The sequence below is a fragment of the Melopsittacus undulatus genome, chromosome 9, assembly GCF_012275295.1.
Source record: "Melopsittacus undulatus isolate bMelUnd1 chromosome 9, bMelUnd1.mat.Z, whole genome shotgun sequence".
Classification (NCBI taxonomy): domain Eukaryota; kingdom Metazoa; phylum Chordata; class Aves; order Psittaciformes; family Psittaculidae; genus Melopsittacus; species Melopsittacus undulatus.
The window spans coordinates 38153186-38180970 of NC_047535.1; the positions used below are offsets into that span (position 1 = coordinate 38153186).

Here is a 27785-nt window from a genome sequence, read left to right on the forward strand (position 1 = left end):
ATTTCAGAAATGACGCATTCCAAAAGCAGGAGATCAGTTTTTTTTCTGAAAACAAGCTTGAAGAACCCACTAAGTAGGAAAATGGATAAATAAATCTCAGATTTTTTCTTTATAAAGCTTATGTTTAAACATGTAAAGGCTTTTTTTATTCTGCCTGCGTCTTAAACCAGAATAGATGTTTCTATCACTGTTTTACCAGTTACCCTATTTTACTCCACTGGGATTGAAGAGTTTCTTGTCATCTATAAATAACCTTAATTATGGAGAGTGAATAGAACAAAAAAAGAAATTGTAATGTGATTGAATTTGAAAAACTGGGGCCTAATCAGTAATTATGCATGGAAAATAGTGTCATGCATATTTCTGGTTGTAACTCCTCCATCTGCCTACTTACTGTGTCTTTACCATGCCCATTATAATACAGGCCTTCTTATGACAGAAGATTGTGGAAGATGTGCTAAGCATCCATGGGAGTGTTGATGGCTTTGACTGACGAAGTCCATGTGTACATTTTGCATACAGAATACACTGGAGTCCTTTTAGTTGTGAGACCACACTTTCTCTCCAGTGTCTGTAGGAGGCATCATTTGCTGATGCATCCTCTTTTCAATACATGGCACTATGAGAAGCCTTATGATCTTTCAGCTAGTCTGTTCAGTCTAAATGTACCACTACCTGGGTGTTCTGCTTGTTTGCTTGTGTGTTTCTTTTTGCTGTCAGTATATTGTGGTATTGCATTATATGGAGTACAAGATTGATCCAGTCTGACACGCAGACAGTCAAGAAGTTACATGAGATTAGATACTTGGAGAAGTAAAAAATTGTCTGTGCAAGTAAAGACTGGATTATAAGAGTGAAAGTTCAGCTGGAGTTGAATGTAGACAGGGAGAGAAAGTTACTCACACATGAACACCAGCTGCTGTTAGAGTACATTGCCAGCAGATGGGTGACAAAGCAAAACATGGCTCAAATTTAGAGCAGGGCAGTATATGATGCAGCACAAGGAAAAGGTAACTAAGAACAGTGGCTGGTTTAAGTAGTGAATATTTTGAGCTTAAGCAGTTGTAGTAGTAGCAACAGGTGGCTGTACATTTTCCTAGATGTAAATATACAGTGGAGATCGGTGACTAAGGACATTTACAATGACCCAGTAATGAAAATCTTCAGATTTTATGATGGGTTTTGTAAAGAGTTCTCAAAGACATTGAAAGTATATTCTTTGGTTTGCGTTGTGCATAAGCAAAAGTCTAGTAGCTCCTAATTTGCTGCTCTTGTTCCATCTGTCTTATAATCAGCTCTTCACTTACAAGATCACATACTGTTCGGAGAGTACCATAGCACACATTATATTTTCTTCTACCTGCTTATGTGACTCTCTTTATTATTAACATTTATTATTCCATCCTGTCCAACTCAAAAATCTATGTAGCTATTTTTGCAATGTCTTCATGGTACCAGCTGGTATCATGGTTTTGGAAACAAAGAGAGGGAATCATAGCAATTTTTCAGGATATTGCATTCTTTTTCTTCAACACATGTGTATGGTTACCCAGAAGTGATCGCATAGAACAAATGAAGAAAACATTTAGGGATAGGTAGATGTTATTCAGTTTAAGAACTGCTTTTTCTTTTACGCTGTGCTATTCCAGTGTTTTTCTGTATGATGCTCCCAATACATTAATGCATGATACAATTATGTTCTGAAAAATACTAAAATGTCCAGTATTTTAGAAGTCTGTATTACAGACGTGCAATCAAAAGCTAGAAGAGTTTAAATTTAATGAAAATGTACTCTGGAAATCTTACTTAAGGAACCAGAAAGGATGAGAAGTACATCTTTTCCCTACATTAAAAAAGGGGGGATAGGAATAAAATGGAAAGAAGATGGTACTTTTTATTCTGTGGTTTTGCTTGGGAAGGTAGCAGAGAATAGGACATGAGAGGCAGCAACTGCTCTAACTAAAAATATTCCTATCGGAAATTAGGATTCCAGTTTGCCTAAAGAAAAGTGAAAGCCAACTGACATCCTGACAGCCACTGGGGAATCCTTAATATGATCTTCATGATGCATCATGTGGATCCGCATTACTTTAATTTGTTCAGTAGTCAGAAGTTTTTAATTAAGCATCTTCAGCCATAAATTCTGTTTGGGTAAGAATGATTGTTGATCAGAGTCCAAATTTGTCTTGCTCATAATTGTGGCAGATATTTAAACTTGGAGTACTGTAGCATTTTTAGTGGCTGGTTTGTTCCTTGGCACTTTGTTAGTAGGGCATGCAGGGTGGGGGTTAGTATATTCATCCACAGAAGTTATGCAAACAGAGTAAATGCATTCCGCTGGCAGAGGGAAGTTTTATGGCATATGCAGTATGGTAATGGTGAGTAAGTCTAGACTCTAAAGGTCACTCAGGAGTTAGTATTATATCCAGCTCCCTCTTTTATCGCATAAAAAGGCAAGTTTAGGTTTATCAATTTTACCTGCACCTTTTTTTCGTGTTACGACTCCTTAGTCATAACAGAGCATCATTAGGATGCTTTGAATCCTGGAACCATCATAGAATAGTTAGGATTGGAAAGGACTGTAAGATTATCTAGTTCTCTATTGTTATCTGACTTGGTAGACAAAAATTCTTCCAAAGATTAAGATTTTGGATTCAGATGTCTGTGGTTGAACTGGAAACCTCTCTGCATCACTCTCCATCAAAACTGAGTTTATTCTGAGTGATCCTCTTAAATAAGAAGGATCAGATAAAATTACAAAAGGCACCAAATTTTCACTGATCCATCTACTTATTTTGTAGCTGCCATCTATGTCTTGGAATTTGTTCAGTGCTATATAAAAGGCAAAACAAGATCATAGCAAAATTTATAGAATGATTTGGTTTGGAAGAGACCTCTAAAGGTCATCTGGTTCAACCTGCCTGCAGTAAACAGGGACACCTTCAACTAGATCAGATTGCTCAGAGCCCTGTCTAACCTGACCTTAAATTTTCCACGGATGAGGCATCTGCCACCTCTCTGGGCAATCTGTTCCATTTCACCACCTGCAGAAAAATTTCTTCCTTATATCTAGTTTAAATCTATCTTCTTTTAGTGTGAAATCATCATGCATTGCCTTATCACAAAAGGACCTACTAAAAGTTTGTTCCCGTCTTTCATATAAGCACCCTTTAGGTACTGGAAGGCCACAATAAGGCAAATGAATGTGAGTGTAACTTCTACTGAAATGCAATTGGAATGGTGCTTGTCAAACAAACATTATTTTTGTGTGAGAGGTTTTTTGTTTTGTTGTTGGGGTTGGTTGGTTTTGGGTTTTTTTTATCATGCAATTGACATCTCTTACATGGGGCCTGCCCCAGTAAAAGAAAGGGCAAGCATGGAAAGATTTAAAACCAGAAAAAGTTCAGTCTTGGTATGGACTACCGTTTGTTCTTTATGTGAGGGCACATAGTGATGCACCATGTAGATTGAGTTCCACGTGTTTCAGTATGATTTTGTTGGACAGTTTTGTATTATCTAGGCAGCTCTGGGGGAATTTATGTCAAATGTGGGGGAAAGAGTTAAGTGGAAAAGTAAATGCACCTGCAAATGTAGAATGTATTCCTTCCTCTTTAAGCACATATTCCTTCCACTTAAGTGCTTCCCAACTGGATTCTAAAAATGTAGTGCATGGGAAATTTCTGGGGCTTGCAGAGATGATCAGGTTTAAAGACATGTAGAAATTTGTATACTGATGACCCATCTCTCGCACAGTACAGTGAAATGAGAGGGAAGTTATAGTTATGGACCTTGAAACTCTGACTAGTTCTCAGGTATTCCTGCACTTTTTCTGGAGGGATCTCATTTCCATACTGCCTCTCCAAGTGCACTAATACACTCTTCCACCCACTGAGGTTTTTCGTATGTCCTTTTCTTTTAATTCTGTTTCCCCAGGAGCTAATCAAATAGAGATCTAAGCTTTTCACCTTGCAGCAGGTTTGTTTTTTCCTTAAACCATTCCTTTCATTTCCTTTTGCAGGCATCCATTCTGCAATAATACACTATTAATTTGTGTTTTCTTCAGATCTTATTTTTTCTCTCCGCTATCAGTATGAGAGGAATATCTGGATGGAATTAGTATAATTTCTTCCTCTGATCATCATCTAAAATAATTTGATTTGGGAAATAAAATATTCTTTTGTTTTAAGGGGGAAGAGGGAGGGGAAAAAAGAGTAATGGAATTAAAATTATTAATGAGAGCCAGTTTGTTAGACTGTGAAGCACTGAAATGAGAGAGAAATGTAGGAAAGACACTAACAGTGTAGTAATAATCTGGGTGATCATTAACTTGGACTGATTAGCATTTCACACCTTTGGTTTTTTACTCTATACTAAACTGTGCCTTTGGGCTTTATCTTAATGACATTACCCAGTGTAACTGTAGCCTTACACAATGAGTACATATCATTGTTGATACGATTTTTTTTCTTATTACTGAAGTGATGAATGTAATATTGCAGATAATGTGCTCAGATTTTCAGATATGGGGGCAGGGTGTGACTTGCTACCAAGAGATGTTTGCTGTAATGTAAGATGCCTGTCCAGAATTTTGTATTGAAGTACTGTGTACTACCAGAGGATACTTCATTCTTCTACACTATAAGTTAATATCCTGATACACATCATAAGTATAAATCATTTGCATTCTAATGTAAGAAAAGAAGCAGCAACTGCTCATGTGGAAAATCCTAAGAAGGTAGGGAAAAAAAAAGGAGGTATTGCAAACTGTATTTTTATAAGCCAAACATCTGCCTCAGCTTCCTTGTACCCTCCTGACCCTGTCACCTCTTAAAACTATGAAATCCAAAGGTATATGTTAACATGAATGGTGTGTGGTCTGTGTTACATAGTAGACCAGATTGAATTATTTTAATGATCCCATCTGCTCTTATAATTAATCTCTTATATATAGGTCTTTTTTTCTACTATATTACATCAGCTGGTAGTTTCCTTGCAGCATCATGGTGGACACAGATCCTGACTAGAGACTGCAACTGGGAAAGAGTATGTTGGCAGAACATTCTCCTTCCAAAGGTTCTGCCTTAGAATTCCAGATTTCACACTATTCCTCTTAGTTTAGGACAATAAGACACAGGGTGGAGAAGCATGTGTCTGCTCTGGAGGAAGACTTTATCCTTCAGTGCTTTATTTATCACTGCTTGTAGCTTTTCTTATGCAAATCAACCTTTACTGGTTGGGTGCATTACAAAGAAAGTCCTTGTTCCTTTAAAAAAGAAATTAATCTTCTAAAGTTCATAAAGCGGCTTCATTACCTCATTCTTTTCTCTTGTGTCTTTGATTCTTACCTCAGAGTATGTGAAGGTGTTAACAAAGTTAACATGTAGCTGTTTATAAAGGACATCATTGTGTTTTGTTGAGGTACCTTTTCACATTCTTTTCCTTCTCACTGAAAGATAAAATTATAATCCATTCTTTCTCAGCAGATGGCTAGGTAAAACATGTGCAGCAGGGTGTGAAAACAGGCCCATACTGATTTTAAAATACTAGAAATGTAGAAGCAGATCTATCCAGCTACCATATTTCAATACAGTGCTATGAATTTGGTGATAATTTCTGTGTTAAAATTGAAAATCAGTAGGCAAAACAAAACAAAGCAACCCTGCTCTTTAATGCTATTGCTAACAGGTGATATGATATGGGAAGATGGTTTTTGTGGAAATATTCTGAATTTGTAGGTGGATTTTTGGGATGTGGATGTAAGTAGTACAGCCTGTCTTGTCTGCTGTCTTAAGGATTTAGTGCCATTGACAAAGCAGCTCTCAGGAGAGAAACATGATGCGGAAACAATTCTGGATTAAAAACAATGCTGTTAATCAATGTCATGATTGATAGTTGGGTTTAGCTGCTCTAAAGTCATATAACGTAAAATGATCTGCCACTTTTTCAAAACTGTATGAAAAAATTTTGAGCAGTAATGTTTTGCTGTTAATGCTGATACCATTGTGGCCACTGCAGGAGTAATGTAGGTGATGACTTTCTGTTTGTAGTTCATCTCATGTTCTTGAGATACTTTCCAAACTTTACCTTGTAAATATTAGCAGTCAAATATATGAAAGTTTAAGATACTAAGGGTATAAAAATGTTAGAGAACAAGGTGATCATAATTTTAAATGCATCGCCTCCTTGGCCTTGTAAACATGTAAACTTCCACCACATGACCAAAGTGGGTTCGGTTTGATCAGTGTTGACTGTGTTAGGAAAGGAAGAATTTTCTCAAGCTCCTACTCACTTGAACAGTCTTGTCCTATTTTAGTATGTCTAAACTTCCATTACTTCTTATAGTTGTTACTGAATTGATAGAGGTCCCAGTACTGCTGGGGGGGAGGCACCGTAAGAAGAAAGCATGTGACTGTTTCTATAGAGTAGAGTAAAATTCACCAGTTTGAAACACTGGATTTAGAAATGAATTTGTAGGGGAATTGATTTTCACTTTTTCTACAGTAGAGTAGAAATTCATCCTAATTCAGATGTCAGAATACAAATACGTATACCAATTTACAGCATGTAACCTTGACAAATATAACAGGAATTCTTCATCTTTTTGTGTATTTATTGATGACAGTTAGCTCCAGGGTTCTCATCATCATTTAGTCATATTTATTTTGACGCTTAAAATGTCAGTAGGAATGTATATCAGCTGCTAATAAATGTTAGCAAGAACAGTGTAGCTAAAAGTACATTGTGTTTACACATATCATCTTGAATAACTTTCCTGTAACACGTCCTATTGTAGGCAGTTGCCATTGTCTGGGACTTTCATTTTGAACACTAAGCAAACTTCTGAAGAAGCAAGAGCAAATCTTGCACAAGTTCTCTCTGACCAAGCAACGGTTTGAGTCTTCTCAAAGCTCTGGTATGCCAGGTCAGCGTGCTTAATGGGAGAACACCTTTATGGAACAGGTCCATGTGCTCCAAATCAAAGCTGTAGAAGCTGTCTGCATCTTAGAAATTGGATGCTGCTTGGGTTGAGGGAGGCCTAGAAGCTGGGAATGGCAAAGGGGTTGGAGAGATACACGCAGGGAGAGAATAAACAGGAAGATAGGCATTAATAAAGTCAGAATTAAAAAAGGCAGGATCACGGGGTAGTTGAATATGGTTGAACAGCCAAAAAAAAAAGATGAAGTTGGTTAATGTGGAAAGATCCACAATAAAAGCTGTTGCAAAAAAGTTTGGCTACATTCTCTCCCAGACTATGGAACTGACCTTAAGATCCCCTTTTCTGCATTACTTCCCTCTTTAGGTAATAGCTCTGGGAGTGCTGTGACAATGTGTGTGTAGTTATCTCCTGTTAATTGCTTTAAAATATTACCATGTTCCACTATTGTTAGTTGTTATGTTAGGAAGCAGAAAATTATATTCAACTTTTATTGTGCAATTACATACTAAACTTTCCATTTGTTATGTTTTTAATAGCAGCCTCCTCATAGTTATTTTAAAATAGAAACATTATCTCATTCACTGTCAGTATAATGATTTGTCTACTGGGAGAAAACAATTTTGTATCATTCAGAATTATTTCTTTAATATTCAGAGAATTTTCCTAGGGATTAGGCTTACTAACTAATGAGGCTTTTCTTCTGCTTAGTCATGAAAAAAATCCATCTTTCTAATTTTTACCTCTTTTCTAGCTGTCTGCTCTGTTGGGACAGCTAATCCTCCGTCAGTTCCCCTTATACTTCAGTTATTGTGTTCATTTATTGTGTTTTTTCAAGGCAGGTATTTTTCTGACTTGTGCAATAGATAATCCACAGCAATTGTAATAAGGAGGATATCAGTTCTTGATCCTGCTCAAGATGGACTTCCCTAAAACCAGCATCAGCCATAGCCCTTGTTCTGATCACCCTTTTTAACATGGAAAATAGGTGGGTTTAATGCACACGTATGACAGGGGCAAAGAGCCTTTTAATATATAGCTTTCAGAAAACACAAGCATGATCATCACTAGAGACAGATATAAGATACACAGTATTTTGTAAGGGGTATCTATATGTGTGTAGTTTTTTAAAAGAGGGCTAAGGAGTACTAAGACCTTTTAATTTTCTCTACCACTTGCTTCAGCTGATTTTCATTCCCTAGATTTCTCTCCCAGATCTACATTTGCTTGGTTTTCCTGTTTATCCCTTTTCTTGTTAATATTATATATTTTAAAGAAGCTATGACTCTGGATTTGTATATGAAAGTTGCTGTAGAGAGGTATGTGGTGTTATTAGACAAAAATCAATCTTATCTCTCTCCACCACCACCCCCTTTCCCACCCTAAATTTTTTTCAGGTTGGGGATTAGATATGACATATCAATAGTCAGGGATACAGATTTTTCTACAGTGGTATTTTGATTTTTTTAGTTGTTAAAGAGAAAGAAATCAATTAGTTGTGGGTATTCAAAGTGTTCTTCCCTTTTTCTGCTCCAGCAAATTGAAAATGTATCATGAACACACAGCTAGAAGAGATTTTTATGTCTTAACTGGCAGGGTGCAAATACATGTTTATATCAACTGCAGAGCTCAGAGAAAGCAATTACAAGTAATTTCCTGTCTGTAAGAAGGCCTACTCTAATGAATACTGGTCCTTATACCTGAGTTCTTCCTGTTGCAAAAATTTACTGTCAAAACCTTGTTCCTTGTCTCTGACTGAAACTGTCAAGTGCAAAGCCAAGTAATCAGGCATATGCAGTTTGTAGAACAGGAATTAATGAGATAGGTGCTGTATTAGAACTGTTAGCTTTTCCCAGGTTAGAGATGCTGATAAAATAGTTACTCTGAAATACATGTAATCTAAAATTAGAAGCTTTCCCTGCAGTTATGGTCGAAGCATTTCACACCTACCACCTGGCAGGGTCAATCTGGCTTTCATTTCATTAGTTAGAATCACGATCACTGGCAGGGACTCAGGAATCACACTGCATGACTAAAGTCTCTTTTTTTGGAAATAGAAACTTTTTTTTTCTAGCTCATGGGGAGGATTCCTTTCAGGAACACAAATCTGTACCTTTCATGATGAAAATAACACAAAAATACTAATGAATGTGTCGAATGTTTGAGTGTGGCAGACTCACAAAAACCCAAGGAGAATGTAACGTGCGCTTAGCTACAGTTCTGCAAGCTTTAACAGTGTTCTTAACATTGTGGTGGTTTTTCCTTGAGTATGGTAGAAATGGCAGGTAGTTATTTTCACTATTTTCTGTTTCCATGGAAACCCAGTGTTTGCAGTAACAGTCTTACTGTAAGCTCTGTAATCCTCCCCCAGGGCTTCTATCCAGTGTGGTAATTTAATAATTCATGAGCATTAGGCCCGAATTTGCTAGGAAGCAAACTGCGTTGCCTGGAGCCGTTTTCTTAGAGCCAGATTGATTTCCCTCACAGATTTGGTGTTCTTTTCTCTAAGATGTCTCTATAAAATTCACTCCATAAACCAAAGCAGTGTGCTTCCCTTCACTTGTTTGTGAAACTGGGGTTATTGCAGATCTGCGGGATAGGGCAGCTCGTGAAAGAACTCTCCTCCCTTCCACAAGAAAGGGAAAAAACCCAAACACACACCATGAGCACTTGCCTGAAAAGGAAGAGCTGAAATAGTCCCTGAGTCATTGTTCAGATGATATGCCAACTCAGAGTTCAGCAGAGGTAATCTCAGGGGTTCAGGACTGACAGATAATGATGATGAATTGCTCAAATCTTGCTTTGCCATGGGATCTAGTACACGCTGTTGGTTTTACATTGTAAGTGGGAACTGAGTTCTTCGCAAACACAGTGTCATTCTGTGCATAGGCTTTGATGCTCTCACACTTCAGCTGAGGACTAAAGACTCGTTCTGTGGAACACTGAGAGATTTTATTGTTAGGTCAGTCTTACAGCAGCTGTAAGGACTTGGATTTATTTCCAAGATGATGAGTAGAAATTAGCAACTCTGAAAGGTAAATGTCATTTAAAAAATTAACTGGAAAAGCTTTTTACAGACAATACTCCTAAATGGACTGCAAATAAATTGCTTAGTTATCTTAAGAGTTCTGCCTTTTTAAGTATGATGTCAACATGCAGATGCATTCTGAAGTATTTTCACAAAAAAAGGAAACTTTGTTTGAAGTATTTATGATCTTTCCACAAAATAGTATTTATAAAGGACTTCAGCATTTAGGAGCCAGAATTATTTACCCTTTGGTTACAACATTAGTTTTCTATTTCTTCACGTATTTATGTAGGTGTCATAAACAGTTGTATTTAATTGCAGACCCTTCCTCTTATTGCTTAAATCGTCTTTCAAGATAAAGATCAACCCAATATTTACAACAGTGGGAAATGGCTGAAATGTCAGTATATATGTGTGATTTCTTCACAAATATGCGAGCATCCAGTTGAAATAGAAGCTCAGAAGGACTGATATGGAACTTGTTTTTATTTAGATAGCTTCTACAGGGTGTTTTCAGAAGCATCAGGATACAGTGCTGTCCTTCAGTGACCATTTTGATCACTGTAATATTTTCACAGTTGACGGACGAGACAGATTTTGACAAATTTGGCAGATGGAATAAAAATAAAAATCTGTGTTTTGCCTAGTCCAAGGTTGTATGAGCAAATATGAGAAGCGTCCCATAGTTATTGTTATCTGTATTGCAGGAGCAGCCCAAATGGAAAGCCAGGGCAAGACAGCCAGATTTTTCTCTTTGCCACAACACAAACTACTGGGGAACAATAATTGCTTTCCTGAAAAATAAGCTAATGCTGCTGCATTAAGGCTTTAAAATATCTGTTGTGCTGGTTCAGTGTACTTCCTAGGTGATAAAAAGAACAGTTTCACAAGTTAATTTATACAAATATTAGCTTTTCCAAACTGTAAGGTTTAGAGACTGGAGTTTAGCTCTCCTTCCCCCAGGAATCGCTTGCATGGTGCTTTTCTTATGGCTGTTTTAAAACATGTACCTTTTTTGTAGCTTTATGAAAATATGTTGGTCATATACAGTAATTCCTAATACAGTCCATTCACCTGGTCAGCCTAATGTCCTTGTATAGCTTGTACACACAGTAATAGAGGGAATGCAGTATTTCACGGCATTGATGAAGTGAACTTCACATCAGTGGTGTGCACAGCAAGACTGCAGTGTCTTTAAGGCAAAGGTTGGCAAGGTTTCTCTTCTGATAGTGAATGAGTAGCTCATGCGGAGGTCTGTCCTGGGTGACTTGGGCTTGCAGTGTGTAGGCTTTATTCTCGAGGTTTATCTGGGACAAAAAATGGTGCCTTTACAGTAACATCTTAAAATGTTTGATATTCATATGCCAACTTAAATTTTATTCTAGAATTATTGGCATTCAGTAAAAGAAGAGACTAGAAGATACTCTTTAAGAAATTAAATAATGTCATGCTTATCCCCACTTCTTAAATGGTAGGGCTGGGTATGATGGAAGGAGGTGATCTGTACTGACAAGTACAGTATATTTGTATGTGGCTTATTCCTGCTAGCTTCTATGACAGCCTCTTCAGATTTTCACTCCTGAATTTGTATTTTGTATGCATGCTACTAGAAGAGTGAGAAGGAAACCCAAGGAGACACTGCAAGGAGATCAAGGACTAAAATATTACAGTTATTATATGATCTTTTCTGCTACCATACGACCCTTTGCACGCAGCACTGGTACATATGTCATAGCACCAATATGTATTTTAAAAAGAACCTTTGTTCATTTAGTCAAATGCTAGATTCTGAAAACCCAGTTAAATACAGCTTTTGAGAATGGACTGATGTGTTTGTAAAAATGTTGGAATTTTGATGTGTGCCCTCAGTTGTTCTTTGGAAATAGGAAACACTGAGGAAAATAAGAAAAAGAAGAGAACAGATTCGTAACTTTAACTGGCATATTGGAACAGAGAGGGTGAAGGAGGCATCTGTTTCTGGGAGAAATGGCTACTGAACCACTATTTAAGACAAAGGAAAGACACAAGATGTGAAGTTTCTTCTTAAGGGCATTAACACTCTAATGTGTCACTGTCTCAGCTTCAGAAAACCAATCTCCTATGCATTGTTAAAGAACGTGGTTTTAAAATCCATGTTCTTTATTAGCTTCCAATTCTATAGTCTATAGTCTACCATTACTTTGGCACTGTACATCTATGGATGTACAGTGCATTCAGATATTTGTATGCAGGCAGGATTTTTGCCTTGCAGCCCCACACTAATTAATACAGGGGAGCTCATAACTTCATTCCAAGCTCATTGCCCAGCCTTTTGTTGTTATCTTCTCATGTTCTGCAAAAAGCCCCACAAACAAACAACCTCAACAAGAAAAACTCCCTATAGGCATAAAGCCACTCTTACTCACCCAACAGTAAATTTTGTCCCTGTTTGCCTCTTCCTTCATGCTGAAAATGTAATGTCCCAGGCCACTGATTGCTTCCTTCCTTTTTGCAGAAACAGATGCCAATTCAGTATGGTCGTGCTTTCCAGACAGTTAAAGGAAGCCAAGAAGTAAAACACTACACTCCTTTCATTTTTCATCCTTTCAAGAAAAAGAACAAGAAGCTATTTTACTTGGCTTATCAGAGCAATGTTTCTTATCTTTGAGTAGCTTTAGCAATTATTAATCATGCGAGTGATTGTAAAACCTGACTTATTGCTGCACAAGAGGTGGTTTCACTCTGATGTGAGTTAGCACAGGAGGAGATCTTGCAGTTAAAGTAATTGATGATTACTTATAGCCTGTAGGAACAAGAGGAATGAACAAGCTTTTGTTTAAGACACTGCTACTTACTGGTATAGTGCATTTTAGGTCTGAACTCAACAAGGTAAAATGTTAATTCTTTTCTCCATTTTGGTTCTTATCTCCAATTTTATGCAAGAGAGAACTGGTTTTGGTGTATTTTCAGAGTAGCTGAAAAAGATAATTTTTTTTTACAGTAGTTTGATCACACAGTCAGATTGCATCAAACATTCAGTACCTCCCCATTCTCCATTTCCACCACTCATTTAGCAGTTATAGTGGGTTTTTAAATGTTCTTTATGATGTATTTCAGGGTTTTCTAACAGAGTAGCATGTGCCTGTTTTCTTTAAGTAATTAGAGAATATTCAGTTATAATAAGAATAATGTTCAATGCATACAAGCATGGGCAATTATTTCCATTTACTCAGATTCGATGTTTGTCTCACTAAACTAGACTTTAATTTTGTCTAGATTCTATGCATGCTTTTGTCTTTGTGCAAAAGATGATCTTGAGGAATAGACACACTGAAGACTGAATTCTTTCAAAGGAAGTATCTCCCAAAATAAAAAATTAAGTGACTGAATTCCTCTTAGGTTTCTTGACCCTCAGTGTGTGTCTAAAAAAGGAGCTATAATGATAGCTGAAGGCACTGGATCTTCAGATCATTGCAAACAGGGTTATTCTTCCTGGTTTGCTTTGACATAGAAATAAATCTGCAGTTGTAAAATGGGGAGCATTTTACTAACTAATTTGTAATATAGGTCAACAGTGTGAAAAGCTTCAAGCCCTGTTCCAGGGTATACTAACAATATCAGCACTAGTGAGACCGTAGTGGAATATTTAGACTAGTTCCTATAAACTGTTCTTGAACAGTAATACTGAAGGTGAGAGAAATTCTGGAGATGAGAAACAAAACTGTAAGTTTAGGAGAAATGATCTTCAGGGGAAGGTGGGAGAAGCTGAGGTGCTTAGGCTTTTAAGACTGCCTGTTAGCACTGCTGTCTTTTCATTCTCCTTGTCCTGTCAGTGGATCTCTCCTTTGACAGAATGCCTCTTCATCATGTTCCACCATTCTCAAATGCTGCAGATTGCTCAAAATCCCCTTAATTATTTAGTCACACAAACTCGAGAGGACTCGAGGGAGGATTGAAAATTAAAGAGAAGGAATTTAAAGGTTGTTATTCAGGTAGTGCTGGAATAAGGGAACAATTGATGAAAAGGCAGGTAAAAAAGGTGGTGGTCTGCTTCATTTATTGCAAAGCACACAAATATGGGGACAGGAACCAGATTTTCTCTGTGGCTGTAACAAGAAAAAGGGTGAATTCCAAATTTTAACATACTTACACTTATTAATGGAGCAAAACCTTGCACGAGGCTATCAAATGAGCCTCCAGAGCACCTCTCTTTTGTTGTTTTGAAAGCAGACAAAGCAATAGGACTGTTGCTAATAAATCAAGTATAAATAGACAGCTGAAAGACTTGACTGCTATTGTCAAAGGGACAGCCTGAGCGGGATTCTGTAGGACACAGTCTTGTATTCAACTACAGTTATAAAAATTAAATGCTTACTAGTGGAGAAATAGTTTTTCAAAGAAAGTGTTGAGAGTTTAAAAATACAAAACTTACTTGAGATTTAAAATAAAATATATAACATTGTTATTGAGATCAGTGGAGGTAAAAGCTTTACCATTATTTCTTGAAGAATTTCAATTTAATGAGTTTTAATTCTTAGATTCATAAGTTGTGTTATATGATTTAAACTTAAACAGGGGATGTTCTTGTTAGATCTAAAGAAGAAGCTCTTTATTATGAGGATGGTGAGGAACAGGCTGCCCAGAGAAGTAGTAAATGCCCCATCCCTGGCAGCATTCAAGGCCAGCTTGGACAGAGACTTGGGCGAAATGGTCTAGTGTGAGGTGTCCCTGCCCATGGCAGGAGGGTTGGAAGTAGATGATCCTAAGTTCCTTTCCAATACCAGTCATCCACTCAACTAAGAAAACCAGCCTCGATATGACCACTACAATGAAAGTGAAGACATTCCAGGTGTTTATTATATAGGGCATAATAACTTCCAGGGATTTGCAGTCAAATGTGAGTGAGCCAGCTTCGATTTACATTTTGATTTTTGGATGGACATCTTCACTAGTGAATACATTTTCCCCTGCAGACCTAGTAATTGTAGTAATTGTTATAGTAATATGGTAATTATTTTTGAGTGTGCTCATAGAGGGTGTTGGAAGATTTACACTTAAGAAATAAAGTACAATCATTGTCATTGTTTCAAGTTCAGCTTTGAAGAGGACCAATACTTATTTTATGAAAGTAACTTCTGTGGCTCTGCAGGTCATCATGGATTCTTGTTTGTTTTCTTTAAGGAGTTTTACTTTTCTTTATGGAAGGAGACACATTTTACAAATTACACTTGTAACAGAAATGAAATGTATGTTATCTCCTCATCTTTCTAAATGAAAAATTTTACAGTGAAATAAATTCAAGGATTACAATTAAATGGATTTAATGAATTAAATTCCCCTTAAGTACTTTTAAAGGCATTAGAAATATTGGTGCTTGATGATGCAGTTTGAAAGGAACATGACTATGAGTTGATAAGTCTTTAAATTACCACATATTTTTGCTAGTATAAAGCGTGATTCCTGTTTGGAAATTGATGGTATAAGTGTTATCTTCTCGATTATTCCCTGTATTAATTGAAGCTTGTCTGTGGGCATCACTGCTACTGCTCTGCCTGCTCCTGTTCTGAAATTCATTGAGGTGAATACCAGCAACTGACACTAAACTAACACCTTTTTGAGTTTCTGTTAACATTTAATTGCTCATGTGGTGCTGGAGGTCCTGTTCAGGTGGCCCTTTTGCAGGAGCTACAAAGGACTGAGGTAAACAGCTGGGAGAAGCAGCCACTTTGGCCATCCTGCTTGAATTGCATGCTACTATGTGGTTTCATAACCTTAATTAGTTGGCAGCAAAATCATGTGCACAAGACTGAGTTAATGATAAAGGTTAAAAGTGGAATTAATGTGGTTTTATTGAACATACGTTTTATGTTGAAAGTTGTAGCTTAATTTTTTATGGTTTATATGTTAGGTAGATAGAAGTAGCTATGAACACCTAATATAGTTGTAATGTAACTGTTACTGTTATGTACTGATGTTGTAATATTGTACTGCACTCCATACACCATAAAATTCTTACTAAAATATTAGATTTTACGATGTCATTAAAGCTAAATGTTTGCTAAAACATTATTAACTTACTAACTGACATCTGAAAAAGTCGTTGTAGGTAAAGAATAATCAGATACCTGTTTCTTGTGGTTTCCTTTGGGGCATGTTGGCAATCTCCCTGGTTTATAAGCATCTGCTGCAGATTACTTGAAATTATCATTGAATGAGGTTGAGGGTGCATGGAGGTTGGAGTAATAGTAACAGGGAGACTGAAACAGCTAGAGAGCATGATCTGGCTTGTTCAGCAAGATGAACTTAAGCAAATAAACATGTGAAGGTGTATAACAAGGTGACAGAATTGTGATGGAAGTAGCAATTCTGAAAATATATCAGTATTTAGAATGGACAGCGTAATGCTGTAGTGAAAAGGCTAAGGTATGATGTTGGATAAATTACAGTTAGGATTAGTAAGGACTTGATTTCACATGTGTGAAATACACACGTGCATATTTGTAATTATGGTATAGGTGGTACCAGTACTAGACTGTTACAAACTTACATTTTTTAGAACTGTTCATGTAATTTATTTGTATACAGAAATTCTCTGTCTTAAGAAATAATATCAATGTCCATGGTTTAGCATTCATAGTAAGGATTATTTATCTTGCAGTCTGGCTACACATGCGAGTTTTGCTCATAAAAGGACTGTTTAATTTTATTTATAAGCATTTCTGTCAATTGAATCTTGATGTGTTTGAATTGGTATATTGCTTCTATAAATAGTATAGTGGAAGAAGGTTGCTTAATCAGTATTTCTTGTTGCCTGTAGTTTTGAGTGGATTTTAATAAACTCAGTTTTACCAAAGGCAATGTACTCCTCAGCAAGTGCGCCTTAGCTTTTGCCTGAAGTAGTTGTAATATGTTCAAATTCTGTGCTTCATATATTCCCCTTATTATAATGTTATTGCATCATGAATATGCATCAGTGTTATGTTTTCACATGCGGAGTACTTGCTATTAAAAGTCTTCCATGCTATTCCACGTAATGTTGTCTACATCAGTAAGTTCTATTATCTGTGTCTGTTCAATATTATTTAGGATTTTTAAAAAAACAATAAACCCCAGTGCATCTTTTAAAATAAATCTACCTGCATTTTTGTGCTGAAGTGTGTACATGAAACTCTTACTAATTTTTTTTTTAATATCCTTTGCTTTTTAGTGAGAGGTTTATGGTGAGGTTAAACAAGAACGGAGGCCCCAGAAACCCGGAGAAGATAGATCGAATGTGTGCACTTTTCACAGTACGTGTCTGTTCCCTTTCTTCCTCCCTTTCAGTAGTTTGATTGTAGATACAGTCACCCTGAGGGGAGAAAACCCAGTTCTTTCTTTCCAATTTAATGAGTGGAACAGAAGCTGATTTTAAGTTTTGGTATGGTTATAATTAAATGTTAATAAGAAAATGGACATACTTATAAATTGTTCTTCTGGCTAAGTAAATATACTGAAGTACTTCCTTTTAAGTGCATTTATTCCTGCTTGTAGTTTGAAATTTTGAGTATTTTCATTGCATGTACTCTTAGATAACAGGTCACAGGTTGGCCTGAATGTGAAGCAGGGCACTTTTCCCAGAATCTAAGTATGTGAAACAACTACAACACCACACACAGAAACCCAGAAAATTCTCCAAACAAACTTCTGTCATGGCGCATTCAAGAGTCCATGTAGCAGCCCCAGGTAGATGGTGCTGCAGCATCTTTCCAGGTCTGTGGCACAGTGTATGTGATGGAACAGAACAGACTGGGATGTGCTGCAGAAGCAGCAGCCAAGTTGAGCTGCAGAGAGCTGATTGTGATAAAGAAAACACTGTGACTTTCTAAGTTTCTGCAGCAGGTCTGTGCAATAACTACCCCATCCTGACACAAGGCAGATATGACCGATGATACCAGCAGTCTTTTAACCATCTGTGCCAGAAAGACAGGATAAGGAATACCCATCTGGCTCCTACCAGATGATACCTTAGTTGGGAGTAAAATAGCCAACTAAGTTTTATCTCCTTTTAATCCTTCAGACTCTCACCTAACTGCCTTCTTGTTTTATAGTTTTCTATACCAAGATAGTAGTTTTAAAAACCCCAAGCCTTAATATTCATTCTGTGCTGATCTTAAATTCTGTTAAACGTTGCCTCAGAATCATCTTGTCAGACCATGATTTTATCTGCTGCTTCTTCTCAGAAAGAATATGGAAATCTAGAGACACTGAAACTTAACAGCTCATCACAGAATAACTGTAAGGAGTTTCAGATCCCAAGTGTGATAAACACCTTCCATCGTGACGCACCTTTAGCTAGTGTACATGATAGAAGCTCTTTGACAGAGGTATTTTTACCTCCAGTGAAGAAAAAACATGGCAGGCAGCTTTGGTGTAAACTTTCGTTCTGGCAGTGAAACCCTCTTAAGGTCAGGCAGGGCTGGTTGCTGAAATAGGCATGGTTCCCAGCACCATTCCCTTTTTTCCTTTAGGAAAATAGCTGAATTTCTCCTTTTAAGGAACAGAACGTATGTTAGGATGTAAGGATGCCCAGTTCTGCCTCCATCTGGATGAGATGCAGGTCAATCCAAGAATAGCACTGACACCGATGCTGACATGAGTAGCAGTTCTGGTTTTGGTACCATCAGTAAAGTGCTACCAGCTGATTAAACATCATCAGAGGTAAAAGTGTCTTGGTATTGCCCCTGGCACTGATTGTACTGTTGGTAACTCAAAACCAAGTATCTTCCTCTTAGCGAAAGGTGGCCAGGGAGCAAGCTTCAGCACTGGTGTCTGGATCATGCAAAACAGTGCAGTGTTGGAGTAAGAACTGCTCTAAGGATTATTCCCAAAAGGCAGCACAGACTGGTTCATATCAAGTTTGACACTTTCTGGCCTCTAAGGTTCATAATTCTTAAAAAACATTTTCGCCATCAAACTTCCCCCATCTACACTGGTGCCACACTGCTTAAAGGTCATGTAAGAACCATGCTGTTTCACACCATGCTGTGGAGTGTGAAACAGTTTTGCTCCACCAGTCTTCACACGCTTTCAAAGATACAAAAAGAATAATAATATGCTATGGCCAGGGGCATAATGTTCCAGATGAGACCTGCTGCCCGTTGCAAATGGGGCTAGTATAGTATAAAAGAGGCCAGCCCTGAGCATTGCGGACTGGTGCCACTCTGTAGCACCTATCTTTCTGACCAGGGATCACTCTCGAGCTACCTTTCAATTTAGCTGTACAAAAATACCAAAGCTGCTAGAGTAGTAGCTCTCTGGGGTGCTTTGACTTGTTATCTATCACTCCCTCTGGTAGAACGTGTACTCTACATAACAGAAATAATGATAACTGGGAAAACTATTGTACAAAAAATTGCACACTTCTGATATTTTTCATCACTGTATTCAAAGAACTTTCCAAAGTATGTAGCAAATGAGCAACGAATAATAGCTTTTTGAATAGCCCCTGTATCTGCAATGAAATTACCGTAACTTATTTTATATGCATTTCATAATTAAGACAGTTCTACAATTTTCAGGTTTGTTCTTAAGGTTGTGTTAGTTTTGACTCTTTATTTCCTCACTCTCCCCCACCCCACACAGTATCTTTCTAAAACTCTAATCTTTCCCAGAGGCAAGAAGCCCTGTATCTTAGATAATTCAAGGTATGCCTGTCTTTTCCTGCCATTTCTTTTGCTTCTAGGGGTTCAGCTGTCTCCTTGTGTGAGATATCAAAATTACTTAGGTTGTGTTTTTACATCTGCTGTCATATCACACTAAAGGTGAAAAACTGCTTCCTTAGAAGATTAAAGCTCACTCAAGCAAACCTCAGCCTATGCATGCTTTGAAAACATTCCTGTGTCTGAATTAAAATGTAACCACACAGTATAAGCTTGCTATTTTTGTTAAATACCTCACTCTGTCACCTGTGATGTTGACAACTGAATTTGGTAAACCTGTTAAAATAAGTGATCAGTGGCAGTCAGGTATTCTGGATTCACTGATTTGGGGGTGGTAGTGTTTGGCTTTTTAACATACAGTTAGACCTTTCTAGGGACCAGCATGATAAATAACTAACCATTGTTATAGAGTAACACTTTTCCATATCCAGTATGGTGGGGGGAAAAGAGGTGATTTTTAAAAAAGCCATGGAATTAGAATTATTATGAAATTATTTTGCTTATCAACCAGTACCATTTAAGAAGCTCAGAAGGATGTGGGAAATAATTCCCCTGTGGACGCAGTCCTAAGAGCACCTTTCTGGAAACTGGTTTATTTATACTTCACACAGGCAAATAATGAACTTAGTTTGTCCTTTTCTGGTCCTAAGTCATGTGTGTGGATTCTCTACAGAGAAGTTACCTGAAGAATTCCTCAAAGGGGCTGTTTTTTTGGTGTTTGTCCATGTCATAGTAAGAATTTCTCGCCTTGTAAAAAGCCTCTTCTGTACAAAGTGAAATACAAGGCCATCTGGGCCCACATTTTTTTGTCTTTTGACTGTGACACAGTATATTTTTTGTGAAATTGAAAAGCGACGGAAGTGTGAACCCATCAATATGTTCATGCCCTCCATTTCCTGATATTTTGACAGCTGCCCTTTGAAAAAATAGTTCTCTAAATTGCTGTTAATTACAACTGGTAATCTGATAGTATAATAAAATTCCCCCTGTCAAATCACAGATACTTGCAAAAATCTGTTACTCTCTAGAGTACTAAATACTACCTCCAAGTTTTGTTGCTTTTTCAGTGTATTGTCAGGCACTCCTGAGATTAAAACTATCAAATCCCTTCTTACCATGGAACTTCAATTTCTCCAAGACATGCACACTAAAGCCTACCATATGCTATGTTGGTATGTTAGGTGATGAAAGCCTGGAAAGTATGTTCCTTTATTCATGCAGCAGCAAAATAAGACTTGAAGAGAAAACGATAAAGAAGATTTATATAGCTTAATTCTTTGGCTTCAGAGAGGCATGATCTGCTAGCTAGTAAGCATACCAAGCAGTGTGTTTGCAACTCTGCATATGCTGCCCAGAGAAACACAGCGCTCCTTTTAAAGGGAGTCAGAAGATACAGCCATGAATTTATTACTTGCCTGCTGTAATTTAGCAATGTAACAGTATTTGAAAAGGACTGAAACTTCTCCTTAGAATAAATTCTCTTTATGCCTAGCTCTCAGTCAGTGGGCCCAGATTTTACTGTGCTATATGTCACTTTAATCTGAAGCTCAGTGTTTATGTGCATTGCCATCATAATCTCAGTAGTTGAGATCTGGTTTCTCAGGTCACATGGGGAAGGAATTTTCTGTGTGACTTTTAAAGTTCATATCTTAGCTTCCAGCAAAATGCGATTTTTAATTCACTGAATTAGTTCAAACTAGGAATGACAGAACTTATGATGTCCACAGTTTAAAATTTCCTCCCCCTTTATGTAAAAATTGGATTTTTTCATTTTACAGTGCTTGTAATACCATTTAATTGTGTTTTTAAAGGAAAATACTAGATTTTATTTGAACCTGATATTTTTCCAGTTGATTTTCACAAAAAAAAAGAGTATTAGAAGTCCAAGCTACATCTGTGAATAGACAAATCCATAAGTGTTGTCCCCATACAACTGTACATTTTAGAGGTGACGGTTACTGCTGGGATATGTATCTTTATTCAGTTGAAAAGGGAAAAAGGTAGAAGAACACATAGCTATCATCTCAAGTTGTTTGTGAAGTCTTATGTGAAGCCCTAGAGCTGTTTTTAAAAAGCCTTATGTTGAAATCATTTTGTACAAACCAACAAAAAAATTGTTTGAGACAGATGTGAGGTGATGTCAGTTGCTTCAATGTAAGGGGAGGAGTGAAGCAAACAACAGTAACTGAGCTGAAGCCCTCCTTTTTGGGTATGTCTCTTTCCTGTGTATTCACACTTCACTCTCCCAAGTTCTTAAGAAGAATACATTAATCATTTTGCATTTCCAGTTGCTCTTCTGTTGAGAAATGAGTGGAGCAATGCCCTTTACATCTGGGGAGAACTTGGAGGCTGTCTGGTGTAAGTCAGGACATAACAGTAATATGGTAGCACTTAGCAGAGGGAAGAAAGAGGCAACAGCTGTTGTTGTAGAGCACAAAGAACATTTTTGCAACACAGTCTAAAACATGAATGAATATTCTCATAGTACACAAACATGTGGTGTTTAGAATCTCCTTGTCTTGGAGGTTAGTAACATAAGGAAAACTTGTTAAACAATGCTAATGTTTTTAGAAGGAAGTGTTCCCTAGTTCTTCAGTTAAAAAAAGAAGGGAGGGGAATGTCTTTGTTTATAATGTTATCAGAGAAATGCACAACATGCCAAGGAAATTGCAATTAAGACAGCTTCAAACATGTGAAGGCAAAATGCTGCAGGGTGAATTATTGGAAAGTACTTTATTCATATTTCTTAATTCATTTTCTTTAATAATAAAGCTTTGTCAGGGCCAGTAATACTTTGTCTTCACTAGCTTCAGCTTTCCTTTTGCTCTTCTGTATGTTCTCCTTTTCACAGTTTTCGCAGTTCTTCAAGCTCATTTTTAAGTTTTGACCTGTTATTCTATCACCTGGAACTTCAGAGTTTTCATCTACGTATATGAATGCTTGCCATAAAAATAACTTTTCAGAGATCTTAAAGTCCTGTGTTTTGCCAAGCAATTATCTTAAAACTGAATTAATTTCTTAGTTTTTCCAATACACTATAGCTGTTTCAAATGTTATTAAACTGTTAGAATGTTTTTTGCTAAATGTGGCCCTTTCCAGCTACTGTGCTCCTCAAATCATCCCTCAGCATGTTTCAGCAGTTAGAATGGGGCAGAGAGCATTTCCAGACAGCAGTTTTGCATGCATCCTGCCCTGGTTTTGAATGTTGAAGAATGTTAGCTATGAACTAGCTGCCCTTGGCTCCCTGACCTCATGGTTGAGACACTGCCTTGCTGCTTTCGTAACGTAATGAACGCATATGAAAAAGAATAGCACATTTACAGGCATTAAAATAAACCATGTCCCTGAGTCCTCCACTTTTTCTCCTGTTGACACTTTTACTTGTTCTGAAGAATTGCACCAATCCACTCCTAAAACAGAGATTAGTTCAAAACGTGTTTTTAATCTGAATTGTGACAGTCATGCTGCAGACTTTTCTAGAGCCATCATGTGACACAAAGACCACACAATGAGAAGTCAAAAGACAAAAAAGGAAAGCAGAGGGGAAGGAAAAGACTTAGAGACAGGGATGGGACCCGCAGTCAGGGGATGGGGTGAAGGAGGCCAGAAGAGTTGCAGTTAAGGTAACTCAGGGGTTTAAATTTACCACGTAAATTTAATACAGTCTAATCATGTGTTTGAATTAAGGGTTAAATGAACATTTTAAGTGTTTGCCAGAATTTTGATGTATCACTAGAGTCAGAAGCTTCAATTTATTTTCTTTCTAAAGACTATTCAACCAATTATAATCCTATACTTTACTCTTCTTGTCTGTAAATTAGAAATCATAATACTTTCTCTTATGAAAGATGGAGGAGCTAGCTGAGTGGAGAGTAGTACTGTGTGGTCCTTGGTACTGTTTGTGAGAGTTTTGCAGGCCCTTATTTTGGAAGTTAAAATTTTTTAATGTCTGTATTTTTTCTTATCTTTTAGGATCTCAGCAGTAAGGACATGAAGAGAGATTTGTACATAGTTGCCCATGTAATCCGAATAGGTACAGTATGATTTAAAACTTGAAATATATATAATTAACTATGGTTTTACCTTACTTTTAGATGTGTTTTTTAATTGACATTATAATTATTTAACCAGTGAGAAAACTCAGTCATGGACCAGGCCTATCTGCTAAGATTAATATTCAGACCATATGTAGCTAAGTGTTATAAAGTTACTGATGACTGTTTCACAGGGATTTTTTTTTTCTCAGTATGAAACAAAATACTTGATTAAATGCCATGTTTGGTGGAAGATGGAGAAATTAAAAGGCTTTTAGTTTAATGTTTCAAAATTTAAAATGAGGTTTTTTTACTGATGATATGTACCTAGTTTGCGGGACAGGGCATCAGCATACCTGGCCATTCACATCTAGTAAATCAGAGGCTGTTAGACAAATACACATAAAAATCTCATTTCTGCTATGTAGGATTCTGTAGTGCTTCCAAGAACTCACACTCAAGTTTAGGAAGATGCCTGTAAAACATAAGAGCAGGGAAGCTGTCACAACTGTCAGGTGTTCTTCCTACCTGCTGATGCCAGAAAGGAGCATTAGCAGAAGTACCTGCCTGTGGGAAGCTTGTCAAGCTTGCAGCCTAACATTTAGCAGCATACACTTGCTGCTTTTCAGGTTCTCTTGGCTGCTCACATACAGCTATCTAAAGGAGAGATCTGAATGTGTCATGCCTGAACCTGACCCTACCCAGGGAATAAAACTCTTCTTAGCTAATTCACTTGACTAGAAACCCTTTATAAAAGAGTGTGTTTCTCTGGCTGTTCGTAGGCCAAGCTAGGCTTAATTTATTCTTGTTGAGATTTGCAGTAGCAGTAATGGAAAGTGTTTGTGATTGAAATTGAATTTAGAATATGTCTTACAAGGCATAATGCAGTGCTGAGAAGCAGTTCATGGACAGCTAGATGGACTTTTTAGCCCAGTAGTGTGTTTAAGTGAGTGAGTATATGACTATATAACTTCTGGTGTTGAAATTAAATTGCTACCTTCCCTTTTAGATGGAAGGTGTTTGGTAGAAAAAAGCTCTAGTTAAAAAAGGATATCATTAGTTAATACAGGGAGTTAGTAACAGGGTTAACTACAGCTGCAGTTAAATGGTTCTGAATTATAAATGTGTGTACTTCCATGGAGAAATTGGCAAGTATGAATTTTAACTATGTTAATTATGTCTTATTTCAAATATTTAGGCTGAAATTGTTATCAACATAGAATAGGAGTAATAGTCTCTTCAGCTGTTTTATCCTAAACAACTGAGTAGTGCACTCTATTTCATGTGTTTAAGGTTTTCAGTTAACTGAAAAAAGGCTAGGTAGTGTTTGCAGTGAAAGGGTATTTAACCCTAATTCCAGCCTGTTCGCTACTTGCATCCACTACCAGCCACAGGTACCTTTTCTGAAATACAGACATTCTAAACAGCTCAGTGAAACTGTAGTTTTGTTGTGTTATCCTATGACTGACAATGTGCCTTCTAAGTCACAAAGGTGTTGGAAAGATAGTTTTTCCTTGTCTGGCTTCACTGTGTCATAAAGCCTGGAAAGGTTAGAATTACTTTGTATCACTGGAGATGATAAGTGAAGCTTGTAGAAAGATACACTGTAGTTCAAGCTCAGATTTTTAAGCTTGATGACAGAAGTGCTGGACAAATTGCTATATGTAGTGTTACCAGTTAGATTATCATGGTGATTTTTCTGTTTTGGCGGTTTTTACTCCATTAAAAAATAGCTTGAAGAATAGAAAGTTGAGCAGGTTTGTACCTCAGAATTCTCCTTTATGCACTCCAAGACAGGTATTATAGATGACACAATATATAATACATTTCGTTAAAGCAGCTGTATAAAGGGAAAATTAGTGTAAATACTGGACTATAATGGAAGGACCAGAGTGAATCCCTGTGTGGATGCAGAGAGGAGACTACCAGCTATATTCTTGGCTCATTATACAGATGATTTGTAGTCAGCCCAGCTGGATACAAATATGTATCATGGAGCTGCAAATCAAAGATGGCCAGACATGATGCTGTTCACTTTGCCCTTGAGTGTTCTATTAGCTGAAGGAGGTGATGTGCTTTATTCAGAGTAGCCCAGTCAGTTAGGTGGGTTCATGTGGACCTCTGGATTTGAAATAATGTAAGAAGAAAAAGAGTGAGAAGTTGTGGTGTGTTGACTTTGGCTAGGCACCAGGTACCCACCAAACTGCTTTATTACTCCTCACCAGGACAGGGTGGGGAAGAAAATAAGGTAGAAGACCCCTTGTGGGTGAAGATAAAAGTGTTTAATACAGGAAAGGCTGTTCATGGAAGCAGAGGTAAACAAAAGTTTTATTCTTTACTTCCCATCAGCTGAAGATATCCAGCCACTTCCTGGGAAGTAGGATTGTAGTACATGTAGTGGTTGCTCCGGAAGACAAGTATCATAATAACAAGTGCCCTTTCTCCTCCTCCTTTCTCTTAGCTTTTATTGCTGAGCAGACATCATATGACCCAAGAATATCTCTTGGGTCAGTTTAGATCAGCTGCCATGGCCGTGTCCCATCCTTGGATCTTGCCCACCTCCAGCCTACTGGGTCATGTGGGGGGAATGTTGGAGATACAACCTTGATGCTGTATGAGCACTGCTCAGCAGCAGCCAAAACACTGATGTGTTACCAACACTTTTTCTAGCTGCCAATACAAAGCACAGCACTATATGGGCTGCTGTGGGGAAAACTAAGTTTGTCTCAGCCACACTCAATACAGAAGGATAGGAAAGGCTGCAGGCTGTAGCTGAAACTTGCTATAGTATGCATGCTCAGAGGGATAACAACAGACAAATGGCTGCTTGTGAACCTCTAATGTTTTAAATTTCTGTTAATTTTAGGTCGCATGTTGCTGAATGATTCAAAAAAAGGGCCCCCTCATTTACACTATCGCCGCCCCTATGGCTGTGCAGTGCTGAGCATCATGGATGTACTTCAGTCAATCTCTGAAATAAAAGAAGAAAAGGATTTTGTTCTTAAAGTTTACACGTGAGTAACTCCTAAAGGAAGAAGGTTAGGAAAAACACTTTGTATATGTTGAGTGATGAGATACTAAAGAGATAGCAAATATCAAGGTGCCATTAACTGCGTTTGCTGCTTTATCCTCCCCACAAGGTGAACTAGTGCTGCTGGCACTGGTTTTTGCTCCTTTATTGTTCCAGAGGCTCATAGAAATTAATGCATATTATCAAAGATGTTTCAGGTATGTGAAATGCTTCAGAAATTACTGAGTATTTCCCAAATGTGTGATATGCAAAGCTGCACTTTTATTAATGTAATTTATTTAAAATCTGCTAAACTGAAAATGAAATAATTATGCAGTATTTCTGCTGATCAAGGGAGTAGGTACTCATGCCCCATCTCCTATTCATTATCAGTCATGGTAACAAACAAAAGAAGTAGAAAACAGCCAAAGTCAACAGTGTGTGACCAAAATCTCAAAACAAGCCAACATTTTTTGAGCAAGAATCTGTCTACAGTTATTTGTGATTTTGAACTTTGAACTAACAAATTCTTATTATGAAACATGGTCTTACACTTGTAATAAAGAGGCAACGGACAAACTGTCTGGAGACTGCAGGGAATAGTTAAATCTCTTGTCAGCGAGGATAAATACTGGCATGATCTGCTTTGCAGATTGCCTGAGATACAAGTGACATTATTTAGCGGTCTGTAGCCACTATTCTGACTCCTAAGATAACTGGGGGGGTTTATTTTTTGAGAAGTGCATTCAGCAGCAGAAAATTTGACATTCAAGGGAGCCTGTAAATGAAAAATGGCTTTTGCTGTTCACTGAAAGATTTTTGGATATTTCTTCATGCATTAGAAATCTGCAAGTCCAAAGAAAAGTCTCTCAGTCAGTTCTTCCAGTCTTTTTTTGCCAACAGTTATGAAAACTGCAGCAAGAAAGTTACAGGGAAGAAAATGGTCATCTTTCTTCTCTTTGTCAGTAGAATCTGGGTAATCTTGGCGTTTTGTCAACCTTCAGTTTCAGCTTGTCTCAGACCAGTGGTTTTTTGGTTATATAGTTTATGTTAATATTGGGCTTGTAGCTATGGTGTTAATATACTGGAACTGCAGCATTTT

The 27785-nt window shown here is 37.4% G+C and overlaps 1 protein-coding gene across 1 annotated transcript in view; it reads left to right on the plus strand.

Moving 5' to 3' along the window:
- Nucleotides 1-27785, plus strand: part of DOCK3 (dedicator of cytokinesis 3) — a 204284-nt gene that overhangs the window by 82807 nt on the left and 93692 nt on the right. The window contains 3 exon segments of the mRNA XM_034066545.1: nucleotides 17149-17230; nucleotides 23612-23672; nucleotides 26540-26687. Of these exon segments, the coding sequence (XP_033922436.1) occupies nucleotides 17149-17230; nucleotides 23612-23672; nucleotides 26540-26687 (291 nt within the window).